Below are 12093 nucleotides of genomic sequence, written 5' to 3' on the forward strand. Positions count from 1 at the left end.
AAGGAATTCATTCACCACTTCCCATCGGCAGGCAGGTGTTCAGCCATCTCCAGGAAAGCAGGGCTCCATCACGCATAACGGTTACAAATGGCATCACTCCAAACATCCCCCCCTTCCTCCTCTTTCCCCTCAGCTTTATATGCTGAGCATGACATCAGGTGGTATGGAATATCGCTTTGGTCAGTTGGGGTCGGCTGTCCTGGCTGTGCCCCCTCCCAGCTTCTTGTGCACCCCCAGCCTACTCGCTGGTGGGGTGGTGTGAGAAGCAGAAAAGGCCTTGACTCTGTGTAAGCACTGCTCAGCAATAACGAAAACATCCCTGCATTATCAACACTGTTTCCAGCACAAATCCAAACCATAGCCCCATACTAGCTACTGTGAAGAAAATTAACTCTATCCCAACCAAAACCAGCACAAATGGGAATAACAAAAACGGAATTTTTCCAATACCTTTATAAAAATCGAAAATGAGTCTGCTGATTAAAATAATTTTTCTATGAAACTGACCTCTTTGCCCATTGAAAATGTTCCAGTTACCAAAATTAAATAATTATTTTTCAAAGGGAAAAGGTGGCTTCAAAATACAAAACTAAAAAGTTTAATATTTTTCTATAGCTGCTTTGCTGAAAAGATAAAATTGACCAAAAAACTATTGGGAAAGAATGTGAAAAACTGCTCACCATATCTGCTTAATTCCTGCCTTGATTATTTGAAGTACTTTGGGGGAATTTATCACTGGTAACAAAATACGCAGAATGCATTTCTCTTTGGGTTGTCTTTCTGGTAATATTGGCAGCAAAAGACATTCTCTAGATAATAAATACCAGTGTCTGAACCTCTGCTAGACACACATAAATTGACTGAAATCAGTGCAAATGTGAACTTTATCAGAGAAGTGAAAAACAGGAGGAAAGTTTTGGGGGCAGGGTTAAGGCTTCCAGTAGCCACTGCCTCAGCAGTGCTGGGAACACAAGCCCTCCCAACACAGCACCTCAGCTTCTCTTCAAGTCCTAAACCCCACACAGCAGATATGGGGAACTGAAGACAAGCTGCTGGTGGCATGCAGGAGGTAGGAGGCATAAGCTTTTCATCATTGGCAACCCTGCACGCTGAGCCTGCTCACAACTTGTGATATATGGGAAGTACCCCATCACATCACTCTAAGCTTTCAGGAGCACTCAACACCTCATGGGCATCTGGTTGTAGTCTGGGTTTATTGTGTAACTGAGATAACTGATAACAGTATAACTGAAACTGTGGTCCTGCATACCTACAGAAGTTGTGTGGAAGTGTTCAGAAAATAACAATAGACGAGAATAGGTCTTTGATTTTAGCGGGGGGGGGCAAAAGATGTAATGATAAATAGAATATTCTGTCAGTACATCCTATGTTTTTGGGAATGACCATGAAGCATTTTTGTAGGTCTGTTTCCTCAATACTTATTTAATTCAGAAAGGACAATGGTTGTTAGCAATTCTTTGTCCGTAATAGAGGATGCTCTGTGGAACTTTCCATGAATGCTGTAGGTAGCTTCTAAGCGAAGGAAGCTGCAGTGTGATATGTTAATTGCAGGAATTCACACGGTTGGAGCTATTGGAAATTTGCCTTCTGCAAAGCTATCTTTGTAATTTTTATTTTGGCTCAATTTCCATTCAAAAGTCAGGTGTTATTAATACTGAGCTCCAAGAGGTCCATCATGAAATACGGTGGCATTTTCAGTTGAACTTTTTATCTTTATGGTAAGTTAGTTCTTTTGAATATTCGAAACTGATAGGAAAAACTCTTTTTTAATTAAGTTTCTTGCTGTGCATGGCAATGGGTCAAAACCAGACACTGTTCTCCTGGGGCTATGAACCACTCCAGTTAATTTATTTTTCTCCTTTTTTTCCCTTTCTGAAAAGGGCTTAATAACAAAAGTGTTCATTTTCCTTATGCCAATCATAATGTCTTTGTAGTAGGATATGGTTCGTGGTTTGAACACGTGCAAGAGTTTTGGGAACATCACATGGATGCCAACGTACTTTTTCTCAAGTATGAAGATATGCATAAGGTAGGTTAGATGTAGCAAAAAGGTATTTTAATTACGTTTAGCATCATAGTGTTTAAAATACATAAAGTACAAAATTTGCTTCTTATGTCCATATTTGGGCTCCCTAATGTCTGATACCATTTTTAAAGCACTGGCATTCAATAGCTTCTATGGACTTGCAGCACTTCCATAAACCTAGTAATTTACTCAGGAGTCTGCCTGCATCCATAGGCACTAAACTACTTGCAGAGAAGGCAGAGATGTGTAACTGTCCAGTGCTTGCTACACTCAGCCCTGGGCATTCATTTAAAAGAAATATCTTTCTGTGTGTGCTGTATCAATGAGGAAAAAAAATATATAATCAGTATTTTGTCCTATATATTTGGCATTTATTCTGATTATTTGGTTGTTCTTACTGTCTTCTGTGAAACAATGTTGAAAACAATTAGGGATGATCGTGTAGCATGAGGTGAACATAATTATTGGGTCATTACATTACGCTGGCTAATAAATCCACTTTATTTTTAATTAGAAATTTAGTGGAAATACTACATAGAACATTGGTTTCCGTTTCCTATTGCAATAATATGTTTTTGAGAATTAATGAAAATACTTCAAAATATTTATTTGACTGGAAAATTAACACAAACAGGAAAAACCCAGCTACTATCTCTAAACCTACAAAAAGGCAAAATCAGGGTAGAACTCAATAAAGCTGGGTAAATTATAATTTCAGCTTTACTGAGCCTTCTGATGGATTGGGATGCTAAAAGAAGATGTAATACAATCAGAAAGATTAAAAAAGTTTAGTAGAAATTATTTCAAACCCATGGTTTTGAATAATGATATATTCCTAGCTGTGCTTACTGATGGATGCTGCTGAAAGCTGGTGGCGTCACAGTATCTTTCTGCTTCCTGATAGACATTGCTATTTTGTCCTTGCAACTCCAGAAGTCTTACTCATACTGAGGAACCCTGGAGTTCTGGATTTATAAATTAGTGACTGCTTATTCTCAGATGCCACCTCACTAGATCCTTTCCATCTACATGAATGCAGTCCCAGAAGCTTAACAATGAAGGAAGGGCTGTTGTAACATTTGTAGTCATGTATTTTACCAAGATCAAAATCAAAGTAACTTTTAATTCCTCCAAAATACACTGGTATTCCAAAGTGATCAGTTAAGGGTGTGGTGTTGTCTGAAGTAGGAAGCATCACAATTACTTGGCAGTTTCCTGTTCTAATAGTTGAGGAGGCGAGCTTACATGATCGTGTTCTCTGCTGACCTGTCTTACCCTAATTACTTGGAATGTGTTTAGTTTCAGCAAATTGGAAGCTGGCAAAATTTTAAGACAGTGGTGTTTCTACAACTTCTGCATTTGTATTTTTCATGCTCATCAGGATATAACTTATTTTTAAATATTTAAACTCATTAAAAAAAGGTTGTTTAAAATACTGTAAAATAAACTATTTTTTAAATACTCTCTTACAGGACCTAGCAACAATGGTTGAGCAACTGGTGAGGTTCTTAGGAGTTTCTTATGACAAAGCACAGTTGGAATCCATGGTGGAACACTGCCATCAACTCATTGATCAGTGCTGTAATGCAGAAGCACTTCCCGTTGGCAGGGGTACGTTTAAAACCCACAGTAAAACTCTTATTGTGGAAGTTGCAAGAAGCAACTGACAACTTAGTAACCTCCAGGATGTGTTAAGATGTTGGCAAAATATTGCTGTGTAAATGATGGGAGGTAACTGAGGGTTGGTGCAATTTCAGGGTTGGTTTGTTTTGAAATAAAGCTAGGTAGAAGTGACTAAAAGGGATGGAAACATCCAAGGTCAACAGTATATATTCAACACCGTGCAAACCACTCTGTTAGGGAGTCTTTGATTTACTTCAGCAGATTGAGCTATTCATGCTGAGAATACTGCACCACTCCTTCTGACCTTTGGCATGTCAAAGCCCACACAATTTCATACAGTTTATCCTGGCCTAAGCGCTTGTTTTTAAGTATATCAGATTTTCTAGAATAGCAGATAATTCTAATTTGAAGGCATGAAATGATAAGGACCTGTAGCTTTCCTTATGAGCTTTTTCTTTTAATTGTCTGCCTCAGCTGTTTAAAATGTGTTTAGCTTCTAGATGTTTATTCTGGTAAGGTCTTTCTCTAGGAACCTGAAGTGCCCTTTGATCTGTTGATACATCTGTCGTTTGATAATGTCAAGAAATCAAGTTCTTTCTCAGTTGTCTTTCTGATAAGCATAAAAGAGTGAACTCAGTAAGTCTCCCTCAAATTATTTTCTGTAGGCTGCTTTATGGCATTTAATGGCTCTTTTTAAAAATGAGGGAATAAGGTCGAGATGGACAGTTCCTATGTCAGCCTCACAAATGCCTTATCCAGACATCACTTTATCTGCTAATTTAATCCAGTTTTAATTGGAACTCTCTCTCTCCCTTGTTTGTCCATCCATAGCCATGTTAGCACTTTTTGATACAGCATCATACATGAAGCACGTGTTTATCATGACCACAAAGTCTTTTCAGAGGAATTGATTTACAGGTTATTGTCCCTTACTCAGGGATCATGACCCGAATACTTTGTTCTTAGGTTTCTCTGTAGGAGCCCTTTCCATACGACCTCTCTCAGCCAACCTTCATGTGATCTGCAAATTATATCAGCTGTAATTTTTATAATTATTGTCAAATCTCTGATTAAAAATATCAAACATTGTCAGTCCTTCTTGACTACTAATTCTGAGTTAGCCAGTTGTTTATTCATTTATCGTGCATTTTGTTGACATTATATAGTTCTATTAAAAAACACTAAAATCACATGCCTTACAAAAGTCTATTGTATCTTTGCATTCACCTTTAATCAGTCAAACTGTAATCTTACCAACACTCAGTCAGGTTTGTTTGAGAGCAAGTTTGCTTTCCCATGAAAGCAGGTTCACTGGTATTCTTTGCGTCTTTCTTGGAAGAGCCTTAAGCCAGTTTTCCATTACTCAGCTCAGACTATCGTCAGAGTAACTGACCCAGGATAACTTGTCCTATTTGTATATTGGCACAAACATTTCAGAATGTCATACTTGGAAAAAAGCCGTTGCTTACACCTCCTTGCTTTTATCTGTGACTTTGCACGCCTGGTACGGAAAGGCTCTTGGCATGTTCTGTAGGGGCCATACACTCCAGTTATTATAGTAGGACCTGGAAACCAGATTGCTATGGGCAGTTCTCTGTCGTAACTGTGATATGGCACTTTTTTTGCTCCAGTTCACTTGTGTTATGGTAATGATGAGTTCTTGAAATAAATATCTCAAGTTTGCTGGCTTGAGGTAAAATTCCAGTGAAGACAAAGGAGTTTGTAGTTTCACTGAAAGACCTAATATATTCCCTATAGTTTCTGGTAGAGTCTCCTCTCTGTGTTTTCCTGCTCTTAGTTATCTTGCTTTCAACTCCCATCCTACCGTCCTCTTACTACTTCAAACTGAAAATTCATCATGTAACACAACTTGTATCTTGTGTGAAAACAACAGACCATGTCATTTGCAGCAGGATTTTACAGCACGTTGCCTAACTGATTACCAACCCACTTCTCTGCTATGAAGACAAGATCACAAAATAATTAGTTTGGTAAGATGTCCTGAGGGCCTTGGATAAAGTGTTCTATGTCACTGCAAGATTTTACAAACAACAGAGCCGCGTTCTCCTCCGTTGACTTGCACGTAACACAAAAACCTAGGTTTGTTCCCAACCTCCACGATCTGGAGATCTGTGGAGCAGCAGCACTGCTACATGCTATGCACAGCCCAAATCCCCCCTCCTTGTCTAGTGAAAGCCAGAAGGGTGGTTGTGAAAGAAAGGTGAGGTTGTAATAAGACAGAAAAGAGAACAGAGCTGCTGGTGAGACCTTCCACAGGCAGAAAGGTCAACTACTGTCTCTGCTGGCCAGTTCATCTCCATCCAGATAAACAGGGTGATGCCCACTTTTGCTGCATGCACCGTTCTGTACATGGTGTTTGTGTTTGTTGTTCTGTAGTGGAGCCTGCAAACCCCCGGTCAAGGGGCAGAGCCTCTTACTTATACCATCTACAAATCTTTCAAAAAGAAGCCTCCATTTTGTAATAGAGAAGGAACGGAGCTACAGCAGTTAATGTAATATTTTGTCATTTGTTCACTGTGTGCTTTTTATTAAATATATCCTTATTTTGAATTTCTTTTGTTCGCTGTCTCTGGCTTTTACAATATTTTGTTCCTTCAGAATGCAGCTTCATTAACAGTGCTTTATTCCTTCTCTGTCCGTTTCTGTGACAAAGAATGGTGGCAATAACATGACAGCTTATTGTAATTTGTTTCAAATATTTTTAATTTGTCATTAGTTACATTTACTTTATTATTTTGCTTTATTTTAGTTCTTCATTTTTCTTTCTTTTAGCACATTGATCTTTACTCTGAAGATAACCCTGAGCTGCTGTGAAAGCAGAACAATGATTAGATATGTTACTTATATTTGACTCTTATCACATCATAATTTACACAGTTGCATGATTCAAATCATAAACCAGGTGGGTGACTTTTTGACAAGCTATCAATTCATATGGTAAAAAAAAAAAGATGTTACAAATAATCCACTGCGTATGTCCTTTATAAAACTTGTCATTTGTCCATACGTGTTGTTAGGGAGATTCAGAAGTAAAAGGCTTATCTTTCCCAAGCAGAGGAAGAAAATGTTTTATTATCGTTATTGAAAGGGAAATACAGGCTTCTGTGTTTCATGCTGTATTTTATGTAATTATAGTTGCCAGAGCAAAATTGAAATCAGTATCAGATGTTTATGATGGCAAGCATTTTCTTAATGGTTTTTTTGATAGTGAAAACAATAAATGATGCATTTTCAGTCAATTTCAGGTTCTTTTGATCTTTTGATCCTGAAAGCAAACCAGAACACTATCATATCTTCAGGAGTTATAGGAAAATCCTGATTTCATAAAACGGCCCTTGCCACACATACTACACCATCATGTTAATATGTAATTTGTAGATGTTTCAGACAGTTTTGTCTTTGGACTCAATTATAGAGTTGCTGCATAAAAGCAATGGTAATTAAATTAAATGGATATTCTTCTTTGCATCAAATGCATAATTAAGCTCCCTGCACGTAGTTTTGTTCTTGCTGTTATGATTAAACTCTCTGGTAGCACTGTCCCAATTCTCCTTTCATTTATTCCAGTTGAACAAGCCTGAATTTTGTCTTTATTTGTATCTAGCATAAATGAGAAGAGAATTGGGCCTCTCAGACTGGTTACTCCATGGGGCTTATTCACCAACAAGTAACCCTGGCTGACTTTGAGTTAATTAAATTTTGGACTGCGGTGAAACAGTGGTTAAGGGGGCTGCAGCCTTTGACTGGTGGGTTCAGCAGTGTCATCAGGTTAAGTTACTAGTTGGGTTCAGTAGAGTAGAAGAATACTCCATACAAGGAAAAAGTGTTCAGTGTCCATATTGCATCCACCAAAGGCTTCTTATTCCTCGTGTACAAAATTAAAACTTAAATGGCACAAACTGGGTGCATGGCACTTGTTCTCTTCTATAGATATAATCTAGGCACTCATATTTAACAAATAATTCTCTCTATATTGAGAAACAAATTCATCTGTTGAACTTATCTTTAAACATAAAATAATAGAAATTAGTAATGATAATATTACATCTCAATAATCAGAATTCAATAATCCGTTTAATACTCCGCATTCCATGTACCTTTTGGATAGTTCTCTAACCAGTGTATGCTGAAGGCACAATAATTTTGAAATGTATTATTGTTAGTTGTTGGAATTATTAAACAGCCATAGTTTGCACTGAAACCAGAAACCCACTTTTAAATGAATACCCAAACCAAAATCTGTATTCATTTCTGATTAAGGCTAGAGCAAAATCTCACAAAAATCTGAATTCTTCCTGTATAATACTCAGCTGGTGCAGATGACAAGGTGTATGGTACTTATTTTGAGGCTTTGCAAGGGTTGTAGCAGGGGAATTGGGTAAGACAATGAACAGCCTTAGGTCTCATTGAGCTTTCAATGAAAGCTAAGACTGATTAGCATCTCACAGATGATACTTGGTGCCCTGCACAATTAGACTGTAGATATTTGGTGTCCTGTTATGTCCACTCTCTGACTTGTCTTCCTTCTCTGTGTTTCAGGACGAGTTGGGCTATGGAAAGACATCTTCACTGTTTCAATGAATGAGAAATTTGATTTAGTTTATAAACAGAAGATGGGAAAATGTGACCTCACATTTGATTTTTATTTATAAAAAATGCATGCATATGATATCCAAATATAGCTAGAAGTGCTTTATGCATTCATTTATTACCTGCTGGACAAACTACTGTAGCTATTATGTGTAACAAGATTTAAAGAAAGAAAAACAATCTAAAAGTAAATCATATCAGATACAATTATCTTTGATCCTAAACAGCTGTTTTTCTTCTAGTATTGTAATCCTTTGTCCACATGGAAGAACTTCCTAGACAATACTAGAATATTCAGCTGTTACGGAATGTGTTATATACATATAAGGTATGTATCATATATGCAACTAGAATGTACACCTTTTCAGCCCCACATTGATTATTTAATGTGTTTTATAAAAGCTTTTCACTAGAACCTAAATAAACGTCCGTAAACCAAATAAAAAATTATTTCAGAGGGAAACAAGTAACAGGCCAAAACTGTATGCTAGAATGATCTCAGGGGTTAATCGTCACATTTATTTTTATAGCAGGTATATCAAGTATAAATAAATCCCATTCCAAAATAGTAACTGATCAAAGTGGGGTTCACATTAGGTTCTGCACACCCTTATCTGTATAATTTGAGTAGGTTCTGTGCGCTGGCATACTCTGCAAGTCAGGCCTTGTTATGAAATGTAGCTGTGATTGTCACTCTAATCCCAAAACCCACCCATGCTTTCATGGATGACAGCACACAGCTGTCTTCCTGACAGATGAAGTTCAGCTCCATGCCGAAGGTCAGCAAACAGAAGCTTCTTAAGCCCCCAACTCTAATTCAGTCCCTCAAAATGGGGCTTAAAAGCAAGGCATCTGGTGCAGGGTCTTGAGGAATCAGAGTCTCTGACCCACATCACTTTCCTGTGTAGATGTGAATTTCACCCATTAGATAGAGTAAGAGAAGATAAGGTGCTGGGATATCCTCTAGTTCCACTAATAGTTAAGGGCACTTAGCACTGTTTACAGTTTGTGCTACTGGACTCCACCAGACCTAAGTGGAAGATGAACATACGTGCCACTGTAAGCAGGCGGGGGAAGCGGCAGCACTGAAGGAAGAGAGTTTATAAATATGCCACCAGGTGGGAGTATTGGACAAATACTCACGCAGAATACAGTTTCAGTAATTGTTAGCCATGACTGGTCTGGATTATAATCAGGATTCAAGTTTATTTCTGTATCTTTTTTTATTCTCTACGACAGGTACACAAACAGCCTGAAGCAGGCTACTATCACTATAAAACTCTCCAGAATTATTTTATTGCTCCGTTAGGTAATGGCATCTATGCTTTTTAGGTTCTCAGCTGCAGGAGGCCCATTTTTGCTAGTCAAATATTCAGGCTCACCAAAAGCTGTGAGGAAGGACTAGCAGATTTTTAGTGTTTCAGTTCTGTTGGGAAACTAACTGTCAGTTCAGCAACTGGCAAGTGGTGTAGCATGATGTGGCTTGACAGCACTTTTCCTTGTATATTTGTGAGTGAAAATGCTTTCAGTGAAATTTTATTTCTATTTTTATATTTTTAGTACTGTATGAATATTAAGCACTACACATTATACTTCTGTGCTTGCTTGCTTATTGAATAAAAGATGTGTTCCATGCATTGTGGTTTGCTCATTTTCTAGACCTCCTACTCAGGCCAGGTAGTCTTTGTACAAGCCACAGATCCTCTCCCCTACCCACACCTCCTAGCTTAAGACAGAAGAACCACAGAAAGACGGCATCAACTCAGACGACCATCTGACCCAGTGAGCTGTCTCTGACAGCGGCCCATAATGAATGCCTGTGCGAGAGCACAACAGAGAGCACAGGACTCTCTGAGCATCTTTGTGTTTAATAGCCCTCCATAGGGTTTTCTTCCCCTCGTGCTGGTATTGACAGCATCCCATGGCAATGAGTTCTTCATCTAAATACACACTGTATGAAAAAGGACTCGTTTACTTAGAGACTGCCACCAGATAGTGTAATTCAGTGTTCCTTTGTTCTTGCATTATGACAGATGATACACAGTCACTGTTCAATCCACTTAAGATTTTACACACTTTTATCTTGCACTTCTTAGGCTACTCCATGCTGAGGAGTCCTACTAGTCTCTGTCGTACAGGAGACCAAAACCCACAACCTACAACAAGCTGCAAGAAGAGAGGAGTAGGAGAATTCCTTCTTGCTACAGAGGAAGACAAAATCTCCACACAGTTCCTGCAGATTAGAGTCAGAAGAAAATTTCATTAGCACCAAAAATCTACTTAAATCACTTGATCCCGAGGCTGTATGAGCAATACATCCTTACCGGCTGCCTAAAAGGCTTCTCACGTTTCTGAAGACACCAGGGAATCCTACTCCCATTCCTAGGCACAGCCTGTCTCCTTTGCTACAGCAGATGACAACCCCCCCAGCCCCTAAAGCCACAAATGTTCTAAGGCCGCATTTCTAACAGCCAGGTGTATACATATGACATTGCCAAACTGAGCCTGTGCAGAGGGCCACCAGCTACCAGGCTGGAGGGGGAACAGCTAGTTTGGCCAAAAAACCATTTCCTTATCATAGAGAGTAATAGTCTCTGTGATACTCTATTGTGCACCTACTGCTATGCTGGTGCTCCTTGTTTTAGACAACGAAGTTGCTGTGTGCCAGGAATCTTCTTTCTAGGACCAGAAAGACTGTCCTCAGCCAGAGCTATTCTTTCCTACCCCTTGACTCCTTTGCCTTCTGTGCTATTAGGTGAAATTCATCCAAGAGTTGAAAGCCTGGTCAAAGCCCATTCCCACATAAGCCATGCTGAAACTCTACCTTTGGATCTCTGGTCCTTGAAAGCATTTCAGTCTTTATTAAAATCTGTAGGTAGTAAGCTGACTAAGTAAGCTTCCTATTCTGACAACTTGAACTTTCAGGACTCGGCCAAATGTCACCATGACTCTCTCTATACAAACACACCCCTTGGCCAAGTGCCTCAAATTGTCTCTGGAGAGAACGCCTCATTGATAGAAATGCACTGCAAATGAAGAACAAAAATACCAGGAAACGAAGAGAATGATTTTTTTCTCCCCTCAGCATTCAAATTTTGTAAGCTTCTTCTGCTGAGGTAAATGCCGCAAAGTTAGCATGCTAGCGAGATTTATTACAGTTATGCAGCTGGTAGCCCATTTAGTGATACAAATCTGCAAGACACGGGGAGGATTTGGACGGCTTCATCGCAATGGTATTTCAGATCACCAACAGGCATCCCCCGTTCCTGTAAAGCACTGACTACCCTCAACGTTAGTTCAGACCAGGCATCATTGCCCGTATACCTTCATGGACATACCAAATATACCACTTCACTGGCTCACTCCATCACTACGCAGGTGCACATGAAGCAGTACTCGAAAGGCCTGGGCCGTAAGGCCCCCAGAAAGCCCCCAGGCTGTGCTGAGCACCACCGTGGCTCCTGGCTCTCCATCCCTGCAGCACCAGTTGGTGGGCGCCTCAAATGCCAGCAGTGTTAAGTGGTTTGCCTCAGTGAGAGCCGTCCAAAGCATTAACATGAAGAAACTGAGGGGAATGAGGGAACTAGATAAGAAATTTTTGCACGGTTTTGTATACAAAAGGTTTAAGTGTTCATTGCACTGAAGTTGGGCAGTAAAGAGGAAAGACAAGAAAGCTAATGAGTAACCATTAAAGATTCTCAGCACTTTTGTATAAGCATCACAACACAACATGGCACCAGTAGTTCTAGCAATAATTATAAAGATTTATAGGCTTGAGTCACCATTATTATAAGCCATTCAGTCTTGCCTGG

The 12093-nt window shown here is 39.2% G+C and overlaps 1 protein-coding gene across 3 annotated transcripts in view; it reads left to right on the forward strand.

The window, feature by feature from the left end:
• SULT4A1 (sulfotransferase family 4A member 1) overlaps positions 1 to 9916 on the forward strand; it is a 33018-nt gene extending 23102 nt beyond the window's left edge. For 2 of the 3 annotated variants that reach the window (XM_050915104.1, XM_050915105.1), the window contains 3 exons: positions 1956 to 2050; positions 3520 to 3658; positions 8231 to 9916. In XM_050915104.1, the coding sequence (XP_050771061.1) occupies positions 1956 to 2050; positions 3520 to 3658; positions 8231 to 8343 (347 nt within the window). In that variant the 3' untranslated portion in view covers positions 8344 to 9916. Of the gene's footprint in view, positions 1 to 1955; positions 2051 to 3519; positions 3659 to 6463; positions 6594 to 8230 lie in introns of all 3 variants that reach the window. The other variant, XR_007768200.1, reaches the window with a different exon arrangement.
• Positions 9917 to 12093: the final 2177 nt, after the last annotated feature.

Source organism: Gymnogyps californianus, chromosome 1 (genome assembly GCF_018139145.2).
Source record: "Gymnogyps californianus isolate 813 chromosome 1, ASM1813914v2, whole genome shotgun sequence".
Classification (NCBI taxonomy): Eukaryota; Metazoa; Chordata; class Aves; order Accipitriformes; family Cathartidae; genus Gymnogyps; species Gymnogyps californianus.